Genomic DNA, 14,426 nt, shown 5'->3' on the forward strand with positions numbered 1-14,426 from the left:
TATTTTCAATACGCTTTGCATATACTGAAACTTGTAGTAGCACACAATGCCTTGCAACTCATTCACATGATTGGTTTGTCGATAAAAGTAAACAGATGCCTAATTTAGTATGCAAATTTATGCCGACGTCACAAAATATAGTGGTATCGACCTGATAAAAGTGGCAGACGATCTGTGCACTTTGCAAAATCCGCATAATCCCACGGAATCACGCCAGAACGGAGATAAACACGGAAAGAGACAGGAAGTGAAAGAATTTATCGGCTCTACAAGATTTTCTAATTTCAACTTGATCTTTTCAAGATCAGTCATGGAGAGTGCAGTCACAAACTTCGCTTTTAAACTTTATCCAGTTCTATGCGAAGGGGATGGGAATCTGTTTATGTCACCCTACAGTGTATCGGCGGCTCTTATGTTAACGGTGTTGGGCGCCAAAGGGGAATCCGAGGAGCAGATAAAACAGGTATTGGGAGTAGCGGGAGTTCCTAACCTGCACCAGGCGTATCAAAAGCTACACGCCACCCTGACGGTAAAGACCAAGGACGGGGCAAAGCTCGCAATAGCCAACCGGATATTTTCCAAACTCGGTCTGGAGATTAAAGAGTCGTATAAAAAGGAATCGCTGGACTATTACAACAGCGAAATAGAATTGTTGGATTTTGTGGGAAACCCGGAAGGGTCGAGAAAACGAATCAACACCTGGGTTGAAGACCAGACCAACAATAAAATCAAAGATTTGATTCCAGAGGGAGGAATTAACTCCCTTTCGTTAATTGTTCTAACCAATGCTATTTACTTCAAAGGGGATTGGGAAAATGCATTCAAGGCCTCGAATACAAAGAGCGAACCATTTCGAATATCCGAGACAGAGTCGGGCACGGTTGAAATGATGAATATGGAAAAGGAAAAGTGGCTAATTGGTATGTCCAAATCACTGGATTGCCAAGTTCTGGATCTTCCATACAAAGGGGGAGAACTGAGTATGCTAATTATTCTTCCGAACAAGGTTGACGGGTTGTCGTCATTGGAATCAAGCTTGTCGGCTGACACGTTTCGGGAACTAACAAAGGAAATGTACCGTGAGGATGTCATTGTATCCATACCGAAATTCAAACTAGAAAGCTCGTTTCAACTGGATAAAGTTCTTGGTGGGATGGGAATCACCGATATCTTTTCAAGAAAAGCCGACTTCGGCGCCATGATGAAAAACCCGCCAGATGGCACTCATGTATCTGACGTCATTCACAAAGCGTTTGTTGAGGTCAACGAGGAGAGCACGGAAGCTGCCGCTACTACAGCAGTAATGATGGAGCTGCATTGCATGCCGCCAGAACCAAAAGTATTTAAAGCGGACCACCCCTTCCTCTTCCTGATCAGAGACAATTCGACCGGAACTGTATTGTTTATCGGTCGCTTCTTGAAACCAACCAACTAATATCATGAAATGTAAACCATAATTTTTACGAACTAAATTCTATTATCAAAATTTATTGTAATAATACATGATCTTGTATAAATTGCTTATAGCTTTCAATGTTTGACATGTACATTTAATTTGTTATAATTGTTTTCACATATATTTTGTACTATGAATTATTCATAATATTCAGTGCTATAAAAGGCTGAGAAATATCAATTTGTTTATTATCTCACTTCTAAAATAATCTTTGGATTTAGGCAAAGTTCGACAACTCTATTTCCTGAAGTAAACTGTAAACACATACAGTAACCAATGATTAATACTTTTGGGATATTTTAGATGGTACGTGTAACTGCAATTCTTGAATGTAAACAAAATTGGCATTGTTTAATAGTTTAAATATTTCATTCAGGGTTGAATAGCAAGCCATGGATGAAAAGTTTTGAGGCTACGCTACAGCAAAAAACAGTATTTTATGATTGTGTGTATCGAATGTGTATAAAACCATGTAATTGGAAACAGAAAAATATAAGGACGTTTAAATATTGGCTAAATATAAGCAGAACAATAGAATAATAATTGTTCTTTTTCTTTATTGTCATAATATATTGTACATTTATAAAGATACATGACGTTACATTGAGCAGCAAAGTAACATAAATTAAGATTTAAGGGTGACCCGACCAACAGATTTGGTGTGTCGGTCGTAAAGATTTCAACATTTTAATTTTCTGATAAAACTACAGATACAAAGCAAAATAAACATTAAAAAGTTAAGACCCTATTTACCAGGGGCCATGTATTATGGGTACAAATTTGAGTTAAAGTTGATTTTTTATAGTTTACTGTCTGTAAGCAGACAAATAACGTACATATATGCACATAGTTTTGGTGAACAAGGGGGCCTCTATATAATTGTGAGATAACCCCCCCCCCCCCCCTATAGAATCAGGATTTATGGTGTAAGGGTAAGAATCTGTTAGGTTATTATTATTATTATTATTATTTATTCTTCAATTTTATCCCATTGCTTCTTTTACCGATGAATCTTGACAAGTGTGGTCCAGAGGTATTTATAGTGACCCCTCCCCCTTAAAAAACTGTATCAGTTATTTCATACAAAAATGTCTGACACAAAAACATAACACGATATGAACAAACGTAAACATTTACATTCATTTTCAGAAAATTAATCGAAATGAAATCAATACAATCATCGTTGTTAAGATCGATAACCGTGTATTTGACTTGACTGGTTCTTGTCCCCCGTCAGGTGCCGCGAATCCGATCCCAGCATCTGTAAACAAATTGTACTTATTGTCACAATTCTATACCAGAGCGTGTCATAAAACCATACAGTATCACCGTAACCATTCCATACCAAAACTTATAAAACCTTATTTAAAAAAAAGCTTCCATTCTATTCCACATCGTTCCATAAAACAAATATCACTGTCGCGGTGAGAATTATTTTGTAATGACGAGATACTCGAGAACGTCGCGTAAAATTCTTGTACGCGTTTAAGGTGAAATGGGACACCTGTCGATATTAATGTGGACAAAAGAAAAGAAATATCAATATACTTTCACAGATTTAGAATTTTCAAATTTCACAATATTTAACCAAGAAATAAGTTTTCAATTTTTTCTTAGAAAGTTAAAACTTATTAAAGCCCCAGCGGTAATCGAACTTATGACTTACAGATTTGTAATAAACGCTATAACCAATTGCGCTAAGCTGTTAAGTAACAATTTCGGAAAAGGAAATATTCATAAAATTAATATACTTGATTTTATTGTTTCGAGAGTAAACACGTCACAATATTGAGGTGTCCCATACCACCTTAAAAGTTGGTTTACAGTATACGTGTATTCTAGTATATACAAGTGAATTATAATATGAAAGCGTTTATCAAGGACTTACTTGGGTACATAATACAATGCATTTAATATAAAAGTGTTTATCAGGGACTTACATGGGCACGCTTTGCAATATGTAAAAGTGTTTGTCAGGGACTTACATGGGCACGCTTTGCAATATGTAAAAGTGTTTGTCAGGGACTTACATGGGCACACTTTACACATGGTGGGACAGTCCTGGGGGACATTAGTGAACCTGTCACACATTGCTGGGGTGAACTGAGGGCCGCAGACGTAGGAACGGTCCTTTTGACCGGTACAGTTCACTGAAAAAAAGAACAACAACGAAAATTTATCATTATTATTATTACAGACTGAGCTGATTATGGAAATAATACAACATGCTAGTATTCAAGGAAATGATTGCCTTTTGTTCCGTCCAGTTTAAATTGCCCTTACATTTTTTTTTATAAACCTATAAATCATAATATTTGAGCTTGTATCTCTAAATAATTAAATGTATTTAGGTAATGTTTTTTTTTTACATTAAAAAGAAATTGAACACGGAATATAAACATCAAAAGCAATTTGCATTCTCTACGTGTACACTGACAGAAGCCAATAGCCCTAGGATATCAAGAATATGGTCAGACACTTCTAAAAAAAAATATAAACAGGCACGTACATGTACGTATAAAGCAATTAGGTACAATTAAGTATTGCAGAATTAAAAAAAAAATTCAGATAACACGCCGCTGTATTATGGCCGCTTGTTTCCAGAAGTACAATATCTGACGAAATCTCACGTGGCGCGAGATTTGTAATTTCTTACTCAGTCTGTACTTACACTGGCAGGACGGACCGACATAAGTAGTGGTTGGTGTTTTACAGGTGCATGCGCACGCATTAAAGTCCATAGTTCCTCCATTCTCACATGCCTTGCCTTGACAATCTGAAAATAGTCCAGATATGATTAACACTCAATATAAGGTGGTATGGGACACCTGTTGATATTAATTTGTATTAACGTACATTATAATCATAATGTATAATTCACTGTTTTAGAATTTTCAAATGTAACATAATTTGACCCAGAAGTATGCTTTAAGAAAATTATAAAAGCCCCAGTGCGATTCGAACTCATGACTAATAGCTTAGTAGCTAACGCTCTAACCCGTTACGCTACGCTGATAGGTACCAATTGTTATAGTCTGTCCCAAGTAATTGCTTCCGTCACTTTTTGATGATTTAAAAAAAAAATACACATACCTGTGAAAGAAGTACAGTTGAAATCAATGAAATGGAAAATATCCTAGATATCTTCATTGACAAATTATCCCTTTTAACTCATAAAATTTCACAAGAACGAAAACAAATTTCTTACGGAGATTTATGATGGGAAATGTTTACATCTTTTCTCCATTTGGAAGTACTCGGGATACCTCGCGCAATTATTCAACGTTATCATCCGGGCTTATTAATGGCTGATGCAATGCAAAATCCCCGTAGACTTTTTATTTTGGGATGTGTATTGAAACCTGAAGCGTTAGAGGGGGCGTTTCAAAACAGATAATCTGGACATTTTTCATATTGAAGATGAATGTAGATTAAGCACAAAGGTATTTATTATTACCGAAATAATACTAATGCTACCGTTATGGCGAGCGAAGCAAGAATTACACATACATGTACCTTGCATCATTGTCAACTTAAAGTTTTATTTAGGTATCAACGAACGTCAAAGAATTTTTGAGAGAGTATTGCTCTACAACAAGTATGCCAAATGTACTAATTTTAATGGTTATGATACATATAGCGCAAGCCCCTTCCCAGAGAGAGAGAGAGAGAGAGAGAGAGAGAGAGAGAGAGAGAGAGAGAGAGAGAGAGAGAGAGCGGTACCTGCATGTTTATAGGTGTGTAATTTCCCACATTTAAATTTAATGGTCTGACTATATGCAATATCTACATAATTTTTTTTAACTGTTTATTTTTTCATTTTAATCCTTTTTATTTATATATATTTCAAAATGTCCTATTGTTTATTTCCTCCCTACTCATGCATGCACAATTAGCTTAAAAATGGATCGTTATGACAGTTAAGTATGGCTCTTGCTAATATAATTATATATACATAAAATCTCTATATCAAAAAAAATTAAAAACAAATCATCCGTCAATGAGGCAGGTATCGCAGTCTATTCTGGAATAGCTAGTACACGCATTACAGATGTTTGATCCACCTCTAAATTTATCGCGGGAAATATAGCGAGAGTGCACTGTGACGTCATCCATGACTTTGATCGTCTTTGTTTACGTTTCTCGACTCAATACGGAGGTATGGAAGAATGTAACAAATCTTTTGAGTCTCGCCATAGCATATGCGGTACTCAAAACGTGTCTTCAAACTTTAAGCCACTGTAAAATACAAGTTAAAAGTCGGCCATGTTTGGCATAGCATCACGGGTGAAAACATTAGAGAGCATTATGGGACGTAGACAAAAAATTTTGTTTGATGAACTATAGGTTTAGCTCGTTCTTTTTCCCGCGCACACTGGTTCTTAGAGCTCGCTTCGCTCGCCGGCGCGCAGCGCCGGCGAGCAAAGCGAGCTATTATTGTCTGTCCCAAGATATTCATGCAGCACATTTGGACGATTTGTAATAAAAATACACTTACCTGTGAAAGAAGTGCAGTTGAAATAGTTGAAAGGGATATTTTCCAAGATAATTTCATTGACACATTATCATCTTTCACTTGGAAAAATTCACAGGAACGAAAACAGATTCCTTACGGAGATTTATAATGGGGAATGTTTACATCTTTTCTCCATTCGGAATACACTCGGAATACATCGCGCAATATTTCAACGTTATCATCTGGGCTTGCTGCAATACAAAATCTCCGTAGACATCACACTTTTTAGCATTGTATTGAAACCTGATAAGCTAACAGGGGCGTTTTGACTGAGAAATCTTGGAAATTTTTCATACTTTTGAATGAACATCGTTTGAATCCTGAGCTATTTATAAATATCAAGCAATTAAGCCAAATGTGATTCCAAAATATCTTGGGACAGAGTATAAGCGAAAAGTGGTGAAAACAAAAACTCGGCACAGTGTATAGAAAGAGAATGATTAAAAATTATTTCGATAGGAAGTACGTCACAATATGGCGGTGTCCCATACCACCTTACGAAGGATCCTGGCTCATTATATTCATTTTAATTATCATTTCGAAAGATAACTGTTTTATTCTAAATCAGTTAAACTGAAATTTCTAATCAATGATTCATCTAAAGCCCTTAAGAGAGCTGGATAGTCGAGGCCGTTTTAAGACTATACAAATCTCCTTTAGAAAAAGAGCTTTGTATGATAATTATCGGAAATATATTAATTTTTTATAAAGTAAAATATTTGGAATTTCTCTTTACAAAAAGTACTTGATGGCTTAGAAAAAAATCATATTCAAAACTTTAAGAAAGATTTGATGTTTAATATGTTGACCACCCAACCTCCTTAAAATTAATGCTTGATTAAATATGTGTGTAAAAAGATATCACTGTTCATATTGTTAGTTTAAGGTTGGAAAAAGAATTGAAAGATACACACGAACAAATTAATTTACGTTGCGTTTCTAATGTGTAATTTACGTAATATCTTACCACATAGATTATCATTACAGCTGTTTGGACATTTGCTGCATGACGATCCCGATTCATACGGGTTATTTATGTCCAGATTACCTCTGCAAAATCAGAAGAATTTAGCTGTTCTTTTTTAATGTATAAAACATGCCATGAATAAAAACGAAACAATTTAAATTTATCATCGCCTGCTCTCTAATAATACGCAAGTTTATGTTCATACATATAATTTTACAAAACAAAAATAGTGCTAACCTATCTGGGATGAACTGTCAAACTATAAAACGATTTTGGGAAATAAATTATATATTTTTTTCATTGATAGAGTAAATGATATATATTCAAACTAACAGACGCACAAGCAATATTTGGACGCTAGCACTGTTACATGTATGAAGGTATGAGACAGTAAAGAAAATAGTCATGTGTACAGGATACATGTAACTTTGGGACAAAATTGACTACATGTATATCTAATTTAATTAAAAGCAGGGGGGGGGGGGCAGTGTATCATAGAATTTTGTTCAAGATGCCTACATCCTAGTATGGGAGTATTTTTTTTTCTGGTAGAAAGAAAATTAATGCTGTCTGTGTGAGAAAAGTGTTTTTTGAGCAGACAATTATTGCCGTCATATGAGAATTTGGTAAACAAAAGAGATATTTTAGATCGAATTATTTAAGAAATTACGTACAAATGGGCAAGCAGTACTACATTGAGTAAGAAAAAAAAGGATATGGTTATTGAATTATATGTACCGAATGTTTAGACTTTTTATATACGACTTGACAATTCGAGCGACACAACGTGTAAATATCAATGCCATCAAAGCAGGAAGACAGACAACCACACAGAAAAACAATATTATGGGCAGAGATAACGCCAGAACTTATAAGTTTGTGTTGAGGTTACTGACCCGGGTCCGTAATTACACACGTAACTCCTCGTTGAGCCACAGACGGCAAACCCACAACCTATCTTTATGGAAGTCGCCCAGACAACCTAGAAATATACCATAATTGTTAAAACATGTAAGTTATATGTGGATGCTTAATCAATTTATAAAGGTAAGCCATCGTCATCGTTTAAATTAAATAACTTGACAAACTAATATAATTATATTTTTTTTGGGAAATTTTAATATTATGAAATATGATTTCGCAAAATGGTTACGTAACTGTTTTCTTTTTTAAATAAATGATGTAATTGGTATAGCAAATATTCTCTGCAACGTACTTTGAGAATTACATTAAAATTATATAGGGACACAATTTGAAATATGTTGAAGCATTTAACGTACTATGTTTTTAATATTTATTAAACATCTTGTATATATATTATCAGGCACGTAGCATCGTTTTTGAGAGTGGGGGGGGGGGGGGGCAGACTCATCCAAAAATTCTTGACAAGCAAAAAAAACAAAAAAAACCAAATACTTCCAAAAAAAGTGGGGGGGGGGGGGGCAACTCCATGATAATTCACTTTTTTATATGTAAATTTTTAAAAATTTGTTGCTGCGAGACAAAGTGGTGGGGGGGGGGGGCAGGCCCCCCCCCCCCCCCCCCCCCCCGATGCTACGATCCTGATTATGTAAATGAAAAAAAAATCATTGCCACTTTGATAAATTTTAATATTTTCGATTCTACTATCTGTTTATCATTATACGTTTTAGTTTTCAATTTATAACCTAACATAGCAAATTCCGAGTAGACAAAAACACATTGTAATGCATACATTGCCATTAGTTTTAAAGTTTTTATGAAAGGCAGCTACTTGCAATTGGTTTGGCAATACTGTCTATACAACGTACCCAGTCCTTCAATTATAAACATACACATTTTTGTTATACCTGGGTATAGTGGCCCACTTTCTTTAAGTCATTGTTTCCCCCCAGGGTGAAGTCCTTGACCTCATCATACCACAGCTTGATCACGCCTGCCCAAGCCAGGTCGTAGGACGCACTGGCCAGGTTCTGACCCACAGAGAAACGACCTTGATGTAGAAAGGACGAAGATCAATTTTCCTCTAAACCATGTTTAACATTAATTTTTGTATCATCACTTGTCCTTTACCTGAGCTGATAATGTATACGTGTCAAACCATTTAATTGTATTTGTGAGTCTAAATTTATAAGTGTATTATACATGCAGTCAATTTTGAACTGGTAACGTTTTCAATTGAATAGACTCAATATGATTATAACAACGTTGTTTTTTCTCGACATGCAGATGTCAAAAGAAACTAAAGAGAACAGTACTAGTGCCTTTGTTGATTAAATCAGTAACAATCATAATATCTTCATTAAATTTTGACAACATTAAGTAACATATAAACAGTTTATTTTGTTTTCTCACGATAAAATGATTAGCTTACTAATAGGAATACATAGGAAACTGCGTTCGATTTACTCATCCCGAGTAGGCAACACGACACGGAAAGTTGCGTTCGATTCACTCACCCGGAATACTCCGCTGTCGACCTCCATCATGAACGAGACCCTTACAGGCGTCAGCGTACTTCTGAGCGATCATGGCTATTTCATCATCCCAAGACTTAAATTAAAATCATACGAACCATCTTGATATAAGTTAACATATAAAGGTATTTACAATGAATGTAGATGTACAAAATTTAAGTACTAGTAATTGAAAATTTAATGGGTCAAACTTACAACTCCAAGTATTACAAATCACGTTCGATTTTAACGGTTGGGGGGCTGTGTTTTGTGACTCTTACTCACCATTTTTGCCATGGCAACAGCACGCGGGTTTACACCTGATCTGTACTCGTTATGTTTACTGACTATTACATTTTTGTCCTCATCAGAAATACCTGCAGGTAAGAAGAGTCAACATTTATCTTTTTGCTTGACAGTCAACATAATTTGTAAGAGTTACAGTTCTTGATTTCTTTATGTTTTCTCGATATATCTGTATACACACACAATAAGTTGACAGAAAGAGAGGGAAAGAGAGAAGGAGAGACATGTATACAGACACAATAAGATGACAGAAAGAGAGGGAAAGAGAGAAGGAGAGACAGACAGACAGACAAACAGACTTTACCGGAATCAGTAGCAATGGCAGTCTTTTGTAAACACGCAGAATGATTTGGAATTACCTGGTACTTCTGAGCACAACTAGTCTGAAAACAAATTGTTCAGCATAAAAACAAACAGCAATAGCCATTCAAGCAATAATAATTTCGACTTTTTAATAATTCATGATAAGAACAATTAATATATAATAAAATAATTTTGGAAAATAATAATATTTCATAATTTTTTAAAATATATTTTACAACTTGAGTAGATGGTCACTGGTCAAGAAACTAAAAGTTTTTTTACTGATTAATTAGATTTTGCAAGTTCAATGTATGGCGATTGACATCTTCGCTAGCCCAGGGTTTCTGATCCGCGGTGCGGATCAGAAACCCTTGGCTTGCGAAGATGGGCGATTGAAAGTGTGCGTTACTTAAGTATGCAGAAGTTCCTATACACATCAATACAGAATAAACAAGTCAATGAATAGAGATACACAAACCACCAAATAAAAGAATAAAGTTGGAAAAAAGATAAACACAAGACTCACAGATCTTTCGATGCGATGACCAGAGCAAGGAAAGAACAAAACACCTACAAGTAGAGACAGGTGCTTCATAACAAACGGTATTTTGTAGGACGTTTTCATCTTGTCCAGGTGGTCAGAGTGTCCCCCGCGTACGCAGACATCGGGCTCTAATTATGTGTGATATGTGTGATGCTTTGGTATAATTAGTGTTGGTTTATGGTTGGGTCAGGGAATATTATGAATGTGATTGACATGTAACCTACGTGTCTAAATGAGAGAGAGAGAGAGAGAGAGAGAGAGAGAGAGAGAGAGAGAGAGAGATTTTAAATATTTTGCCTTATGAAAAATATGTTGTTTTATTATTAATAAACACAAACAACATAAAAGTTGAAATAATCATTCTAAAGTCAATAAATCAAATTTAATAGACATTACAAATCACCGGAGATGATATCAACAGCCATCGTTTCAATCTAGAACTTTTGTAATTAAATAAAATAAACAAATATATGCCTTGTGACTGTCATGAAATTGCAAGCAATAAACAAAATGTTCCACGGTTCTTTATGATGAATCAGTGACAAACTTTGATGTTTGGAATATTCATCTCCGAGTGACATTAAGTGGTCTTGCTCTATTAAAATCATGCATAACAATCTCTATTGTTCGGTTTTGAAATCATAATATATTTATTAAAACCACAACCTAACATATCTCTCAACCTTACTAATCTATATATATTATAAATGTATGTATAATTTGGATTATGTAAAAATTACTTGGATATAGTGTTTTGGTGGGTTTTTTTCAAATTCATTTAAGCACAGTTTTTGGACCCATTCCTCTTCTTTAAATACTATTGTTTTGTGATCACTCTGATGTGTAAACTATTAAAAATATTTATTTAATATATGCAATGAAACACGTTTGAAAAACGATTATCCGTCGTAAGTTACATGTATCTTATTTTGCTGTTGTTTTAATCTGCTATACTTTAAATTGTCTAATCATTAATTATGAATTAATTTGTTTCCTAAAGTTCATGTCATGATTTTACTTTTTATAACACTGTATGATACTGTGTTTCGTCACCACATTTTTTTTTCATTAAGTCGACTAATACATCGATAAGTACTTCCTCCCAAAACAAATAACAAATCCATGAACATTATGTCACCAACCATTGAATACAGAATCTACATGTTCCTGTATGATATCAATACAATGAATTGGTATTCTTACCTATTATATACATGTAAGTCAATAATTAATCTTACCTGTGTAAGTCAAAAGAATGACTGGGGTAAGGATTTCTTTCATATTGGTCCAACAGCTGCCCCCTATGACATTAATTCGTCGAAATAGAAATAACCAAAAACATGTAGTTCCTGTCTGGAAAGTAAAGCCCCAATTGAAAATAACTGGCATTTTTTAACATCTACTTAGGAATCAACTTGAAGCCATCCTTCCGTGTCATATTGATTTTACTTAGCAATTGTTTTTGTTGTTTTTTTGGTGTGTGCGGGGTTTTATTTTCGGAAGCAGACAGACTGATATAAAAAATTGATATTTTCATGAATTCAGATGCATGTGTGTAATGTATCATGCGGAGAAACTAGTTAATTTTGATTAGTGTGTCTCTGAAATCCTTGTAATTCATTACGGTAATGTAAATATTCATTCATTTTTATTATTTAACCCTGTTGACAAATAATGAAATGAAATAAATAATAATACACGCTAAAATCGTACGTTTTAAAGCAGAAAGCAGCATTTCAGCTTTTGTGATCGGTTCACTATTCAAATTACCGTAGGTAATCTAAATAACGTAAATTCAAAATCCACATAGACTTCCTTTAACTTATATTATCACGAGAAACAACAAAATAATAAAAATAGTCGCTCCAAATGGCTTGACCATTGAATTATTGAGCTGGCCTTGAAAGGGCGAAGGTATTACATGTACGTTATAATGGAAGTACTATCAATGGGAGTCGTTAACAAATATACGATCTCATATTTAAACGTTCACCTCTGAGCAGGACGGAACCGTTGACTCTAAAAAATGATTGGGTTTACACGACCATTGCAGGCACGTAGCATTAGGGGTGGGGGGGGGGGGGGGGGGGGGGGGGGGCTTCCCCCTCCTCCCCCCACTTTTTCTCGTAGCAACTAATTTTTTTAAAATTTACATATAAAAAATAAATAATCATGGAGTTGCCCCCCCCTTTTTTGGTAGTACATGTATGTAAGGAATTGGTATGAAAATAAGGAAATTGAAGTTATAGATATACTACGCCAGCCCCCCCCCCCCCCCCCCCCCCCCAGTCAATTCAACCTAGTTTTTTTTTTGTTTTTTTTTGCTAACAAGATTTTTTGGATGAGACTGCCCCCCCCCCCCCCCACTTTCAAAAACGATGCTACGTGCCTGCATTAAGAAGTATAGCTAGCCTATTGAAACTGCAATAACATCTCTGACTTTTTGTTTTATTTTTGTGTATGTTATTTAAATGTCAATTTTCAAAAAAGTATGAATACGTTATAAATGTTGTTACATACGTTTTGGCCATTATAACTAATCGGTTTATTAAGGTGAGATACAAACATATTTTTTAATGAAATATTGGTATGATTAGAACACTTTTATGAGACATGAAATGTCCTTATTTATAAAAGGATATTGTGTTAAGGTTTTCAATAGAATGATATATAGGTCAATTCTTTTGTTATATACAATTGATCCTTTAAGGATAGATGTATGGTAAGTCTAAAAAATAAATTGATTTTCCCGATATAATAACCTGATATTGCCAAATAAATTTGTTTTTTGAAATTGTTATAAATCTACATGTAACAAAACATTGCTGATTATGTATAATTATTTTACACAATTCTCCAAAAATGTGGATGGTCATCTATACCTTCATATTAAATATCTCTTTGAACTGCTGGTAAATTGTTTAACCCTTCGCAAAGTAAACTGGCCTGTATAATGATAAGAGCACACAGTCGGATTAGGGCACGTATAACGATAGAAATAAGAAGCCAGTCTCCCTCACACACATCCGTTTACATTGAATCTCTATTAGCAGCTGATCAACAAAGGTCAAAATGGGAGAGTTCTAGATATATCAGTTCACTGGTCATTGTTCCGTTTCTCGTTGCTTTCATCGTCAAAACAAAAATAGCTGGTTATTATATTATCTATTAGTTATATACACTTAGTAATCTCCGGTCGCTTGATATATGTAGAAAACTTAAAAAAAAAACTTTATAGGCGATGCTTTTAGTCAGGAGGAGGAAGTAAAGAAGGCAAACGTTGAGATAGTTATCATCAGTTATATAAAAGAAAAAAATATTTAGGTTTTAGTTAACTTTATCAGCGTTAATAAAAATTAAACTCTTCGGAAACCCCACCAATAAAATTACTTATCATGTAATCAATCTCTCTCTCTCTCTCTCTCTCTCTCTCTCTCTCTCGCTCTCTCTCTCTCTCCCCTCTCTCTCGCTCTCTCTCTCTCTCTCTCATATTCAAATTAAGAAAATAAGGGGAAAAAGAATACTTACGATTATTTTCCGGATCCTCTGAGACCTCTCGATGCAAGTTATGATGTTAAGACGAGCATTGTATATGTATGTTAAGTATATGTATTTTTGTTGAACTCGATTTGGGCGTCACATCAACAAAGTTGCTATTTCCGCTCAATGGATTATCCCCAAACAAGCCACACGGTAGTGATCACTTTTATCTATTGTTGTTATGTTAATGACGAGAAATCTCTCACATTTCTATGTTCAACAGATTGGTTGTGGTGTACTCTACTAAACTGAGCAGGAAACTCAACTTGTAAGAAAATAACTACATGTTTACATCATCTCTTTCTCTCTCTTTTTATTGCACATCTCATGAAGTTATAAAGTACTATTATGTATATGTA

At 34.7% G+C, this 14,426-nt stretch overlaps 2 protein-coding genes across 4 annotated transcripts; one reads left to right on the plus strand and one right to left on the minus strand.

The window, feature by feature from the left end:
- Positions 1 to 134: 134 nt before the first annotated feature.
- LOC128180368 (leukocyte elastase inhibitor-like) lies at positions 135 to 1,856 on the plus strand. The gene has a single exon (XM_052848426.1). The coding sequence runs from the start codon at positions 311 to 313 to the stop codon at positions 1,433 to 1,435; it is 1,125 nt and encodes a 374-aa protein (XP_052704386.1). The 5' UTR covers positions 135 to 310; the 3' UTR covers positions 1,436 to 1,856.
- A 137-nt stretch (positions 1,857 to 1,993) lies between these two features.
- Positions 1,994 to 14,197, minus strand: LOC128180371 (cysteine-rich venom protein latisemin-like). 3 transcript variants are annotated; one of them, XM_052848431.1, is made up of 12 exons: positions 14,056 to 14,197; positions 11,766 to 11,828; positions 10,510 to 10,553; positions 9,985 to 10,063; positions 9,660 to 9,751; positions 9,378 to 9,471; positions 8,769 to 8,911; positions 7,836 to 7,921; positions 6,940 to 7,022; positions 4,128 to 4,232; positions 3,487 to 3,606; positions 1,994 to 2,717 (listed from the first exon to the last, which is right to left on the minus strand). In XM_052848431.1, exons 2-12 carry the CDS (start codon positions 11,806 to 11,808, stop codon positions 2,602 to 2,604), a joined length of 1,005 nt encoding a protein of 334 aa, XP_052704391.1. In that variant the 5' UTR covers positions 11,809 to 11,828; positions 14,056 to 14,197; the 3' UTR covers positions 1,994 to 2,601. The 3 variants fall into 3 exon arrangements, with proteins under 3 accessions (XP_052704391.1, XP_052704392.1, XP_052704390.1); XM_052848432.1 differs by having other exon boundaries at positions 11,766 to 11,880; positions 14,056 to 14,169; XM_052848430.1 differs by lacking the exon at positions 14,056 to 14,197 and having other exon boundaries at positions 11,766 to 11,931.
- Positions 14,198 to 14,426: the final 229 nt, after the last annotated feature.

Source organism: Crassostrea angulata, chromosome 4 (genome assembly GCF_025612915.1).
Source record: "Crassostrea angulata isolate pt1a10 chromosome 4, ASM2561291v2, whole genome shotgun sequence".
NCBI lineage: Eukaryota > Metazoa > Mollusca > Bivalvia > Ostreida > Ostreidae > Magallana > Magallana angulata.

What these genes read in the sequence shown, in the direction of transcription:
- LOC128180368 (XM_052848426.1), top strand. Translation starts at nt 311, where the DNA reads ATGGAGAGTGCAGTCACAAACTTCGCTTTTAAACTTTATCCAGTTCTA.
- LOC128180371 (XM_052848430.1), bottom strand. Translation starts at nt 11,916, where the DNA reads ATGCCAGTTATTTTCAATTGGGGCTTTACTTTCCAGACAGGAACTACA. An exon ending in CTGTTGCCATGGCAAAAATG is followed by an intron (nt 9,472 to 9,659) that starts GTGAGTAAGAGT and finishes TTTTAATTTAAG; the next exon opens with TCTTGGGATGATGAAATAGC. An exon ending in CATGTGTAAAGTGTGCCCAT is followed by an intron (nt 2,718 to 3,486) that starts GTAAGTCCCTGA and finishes ATTTGTTTACAG; the next exon opens with ATGCTGGGATCGGATTCGCG.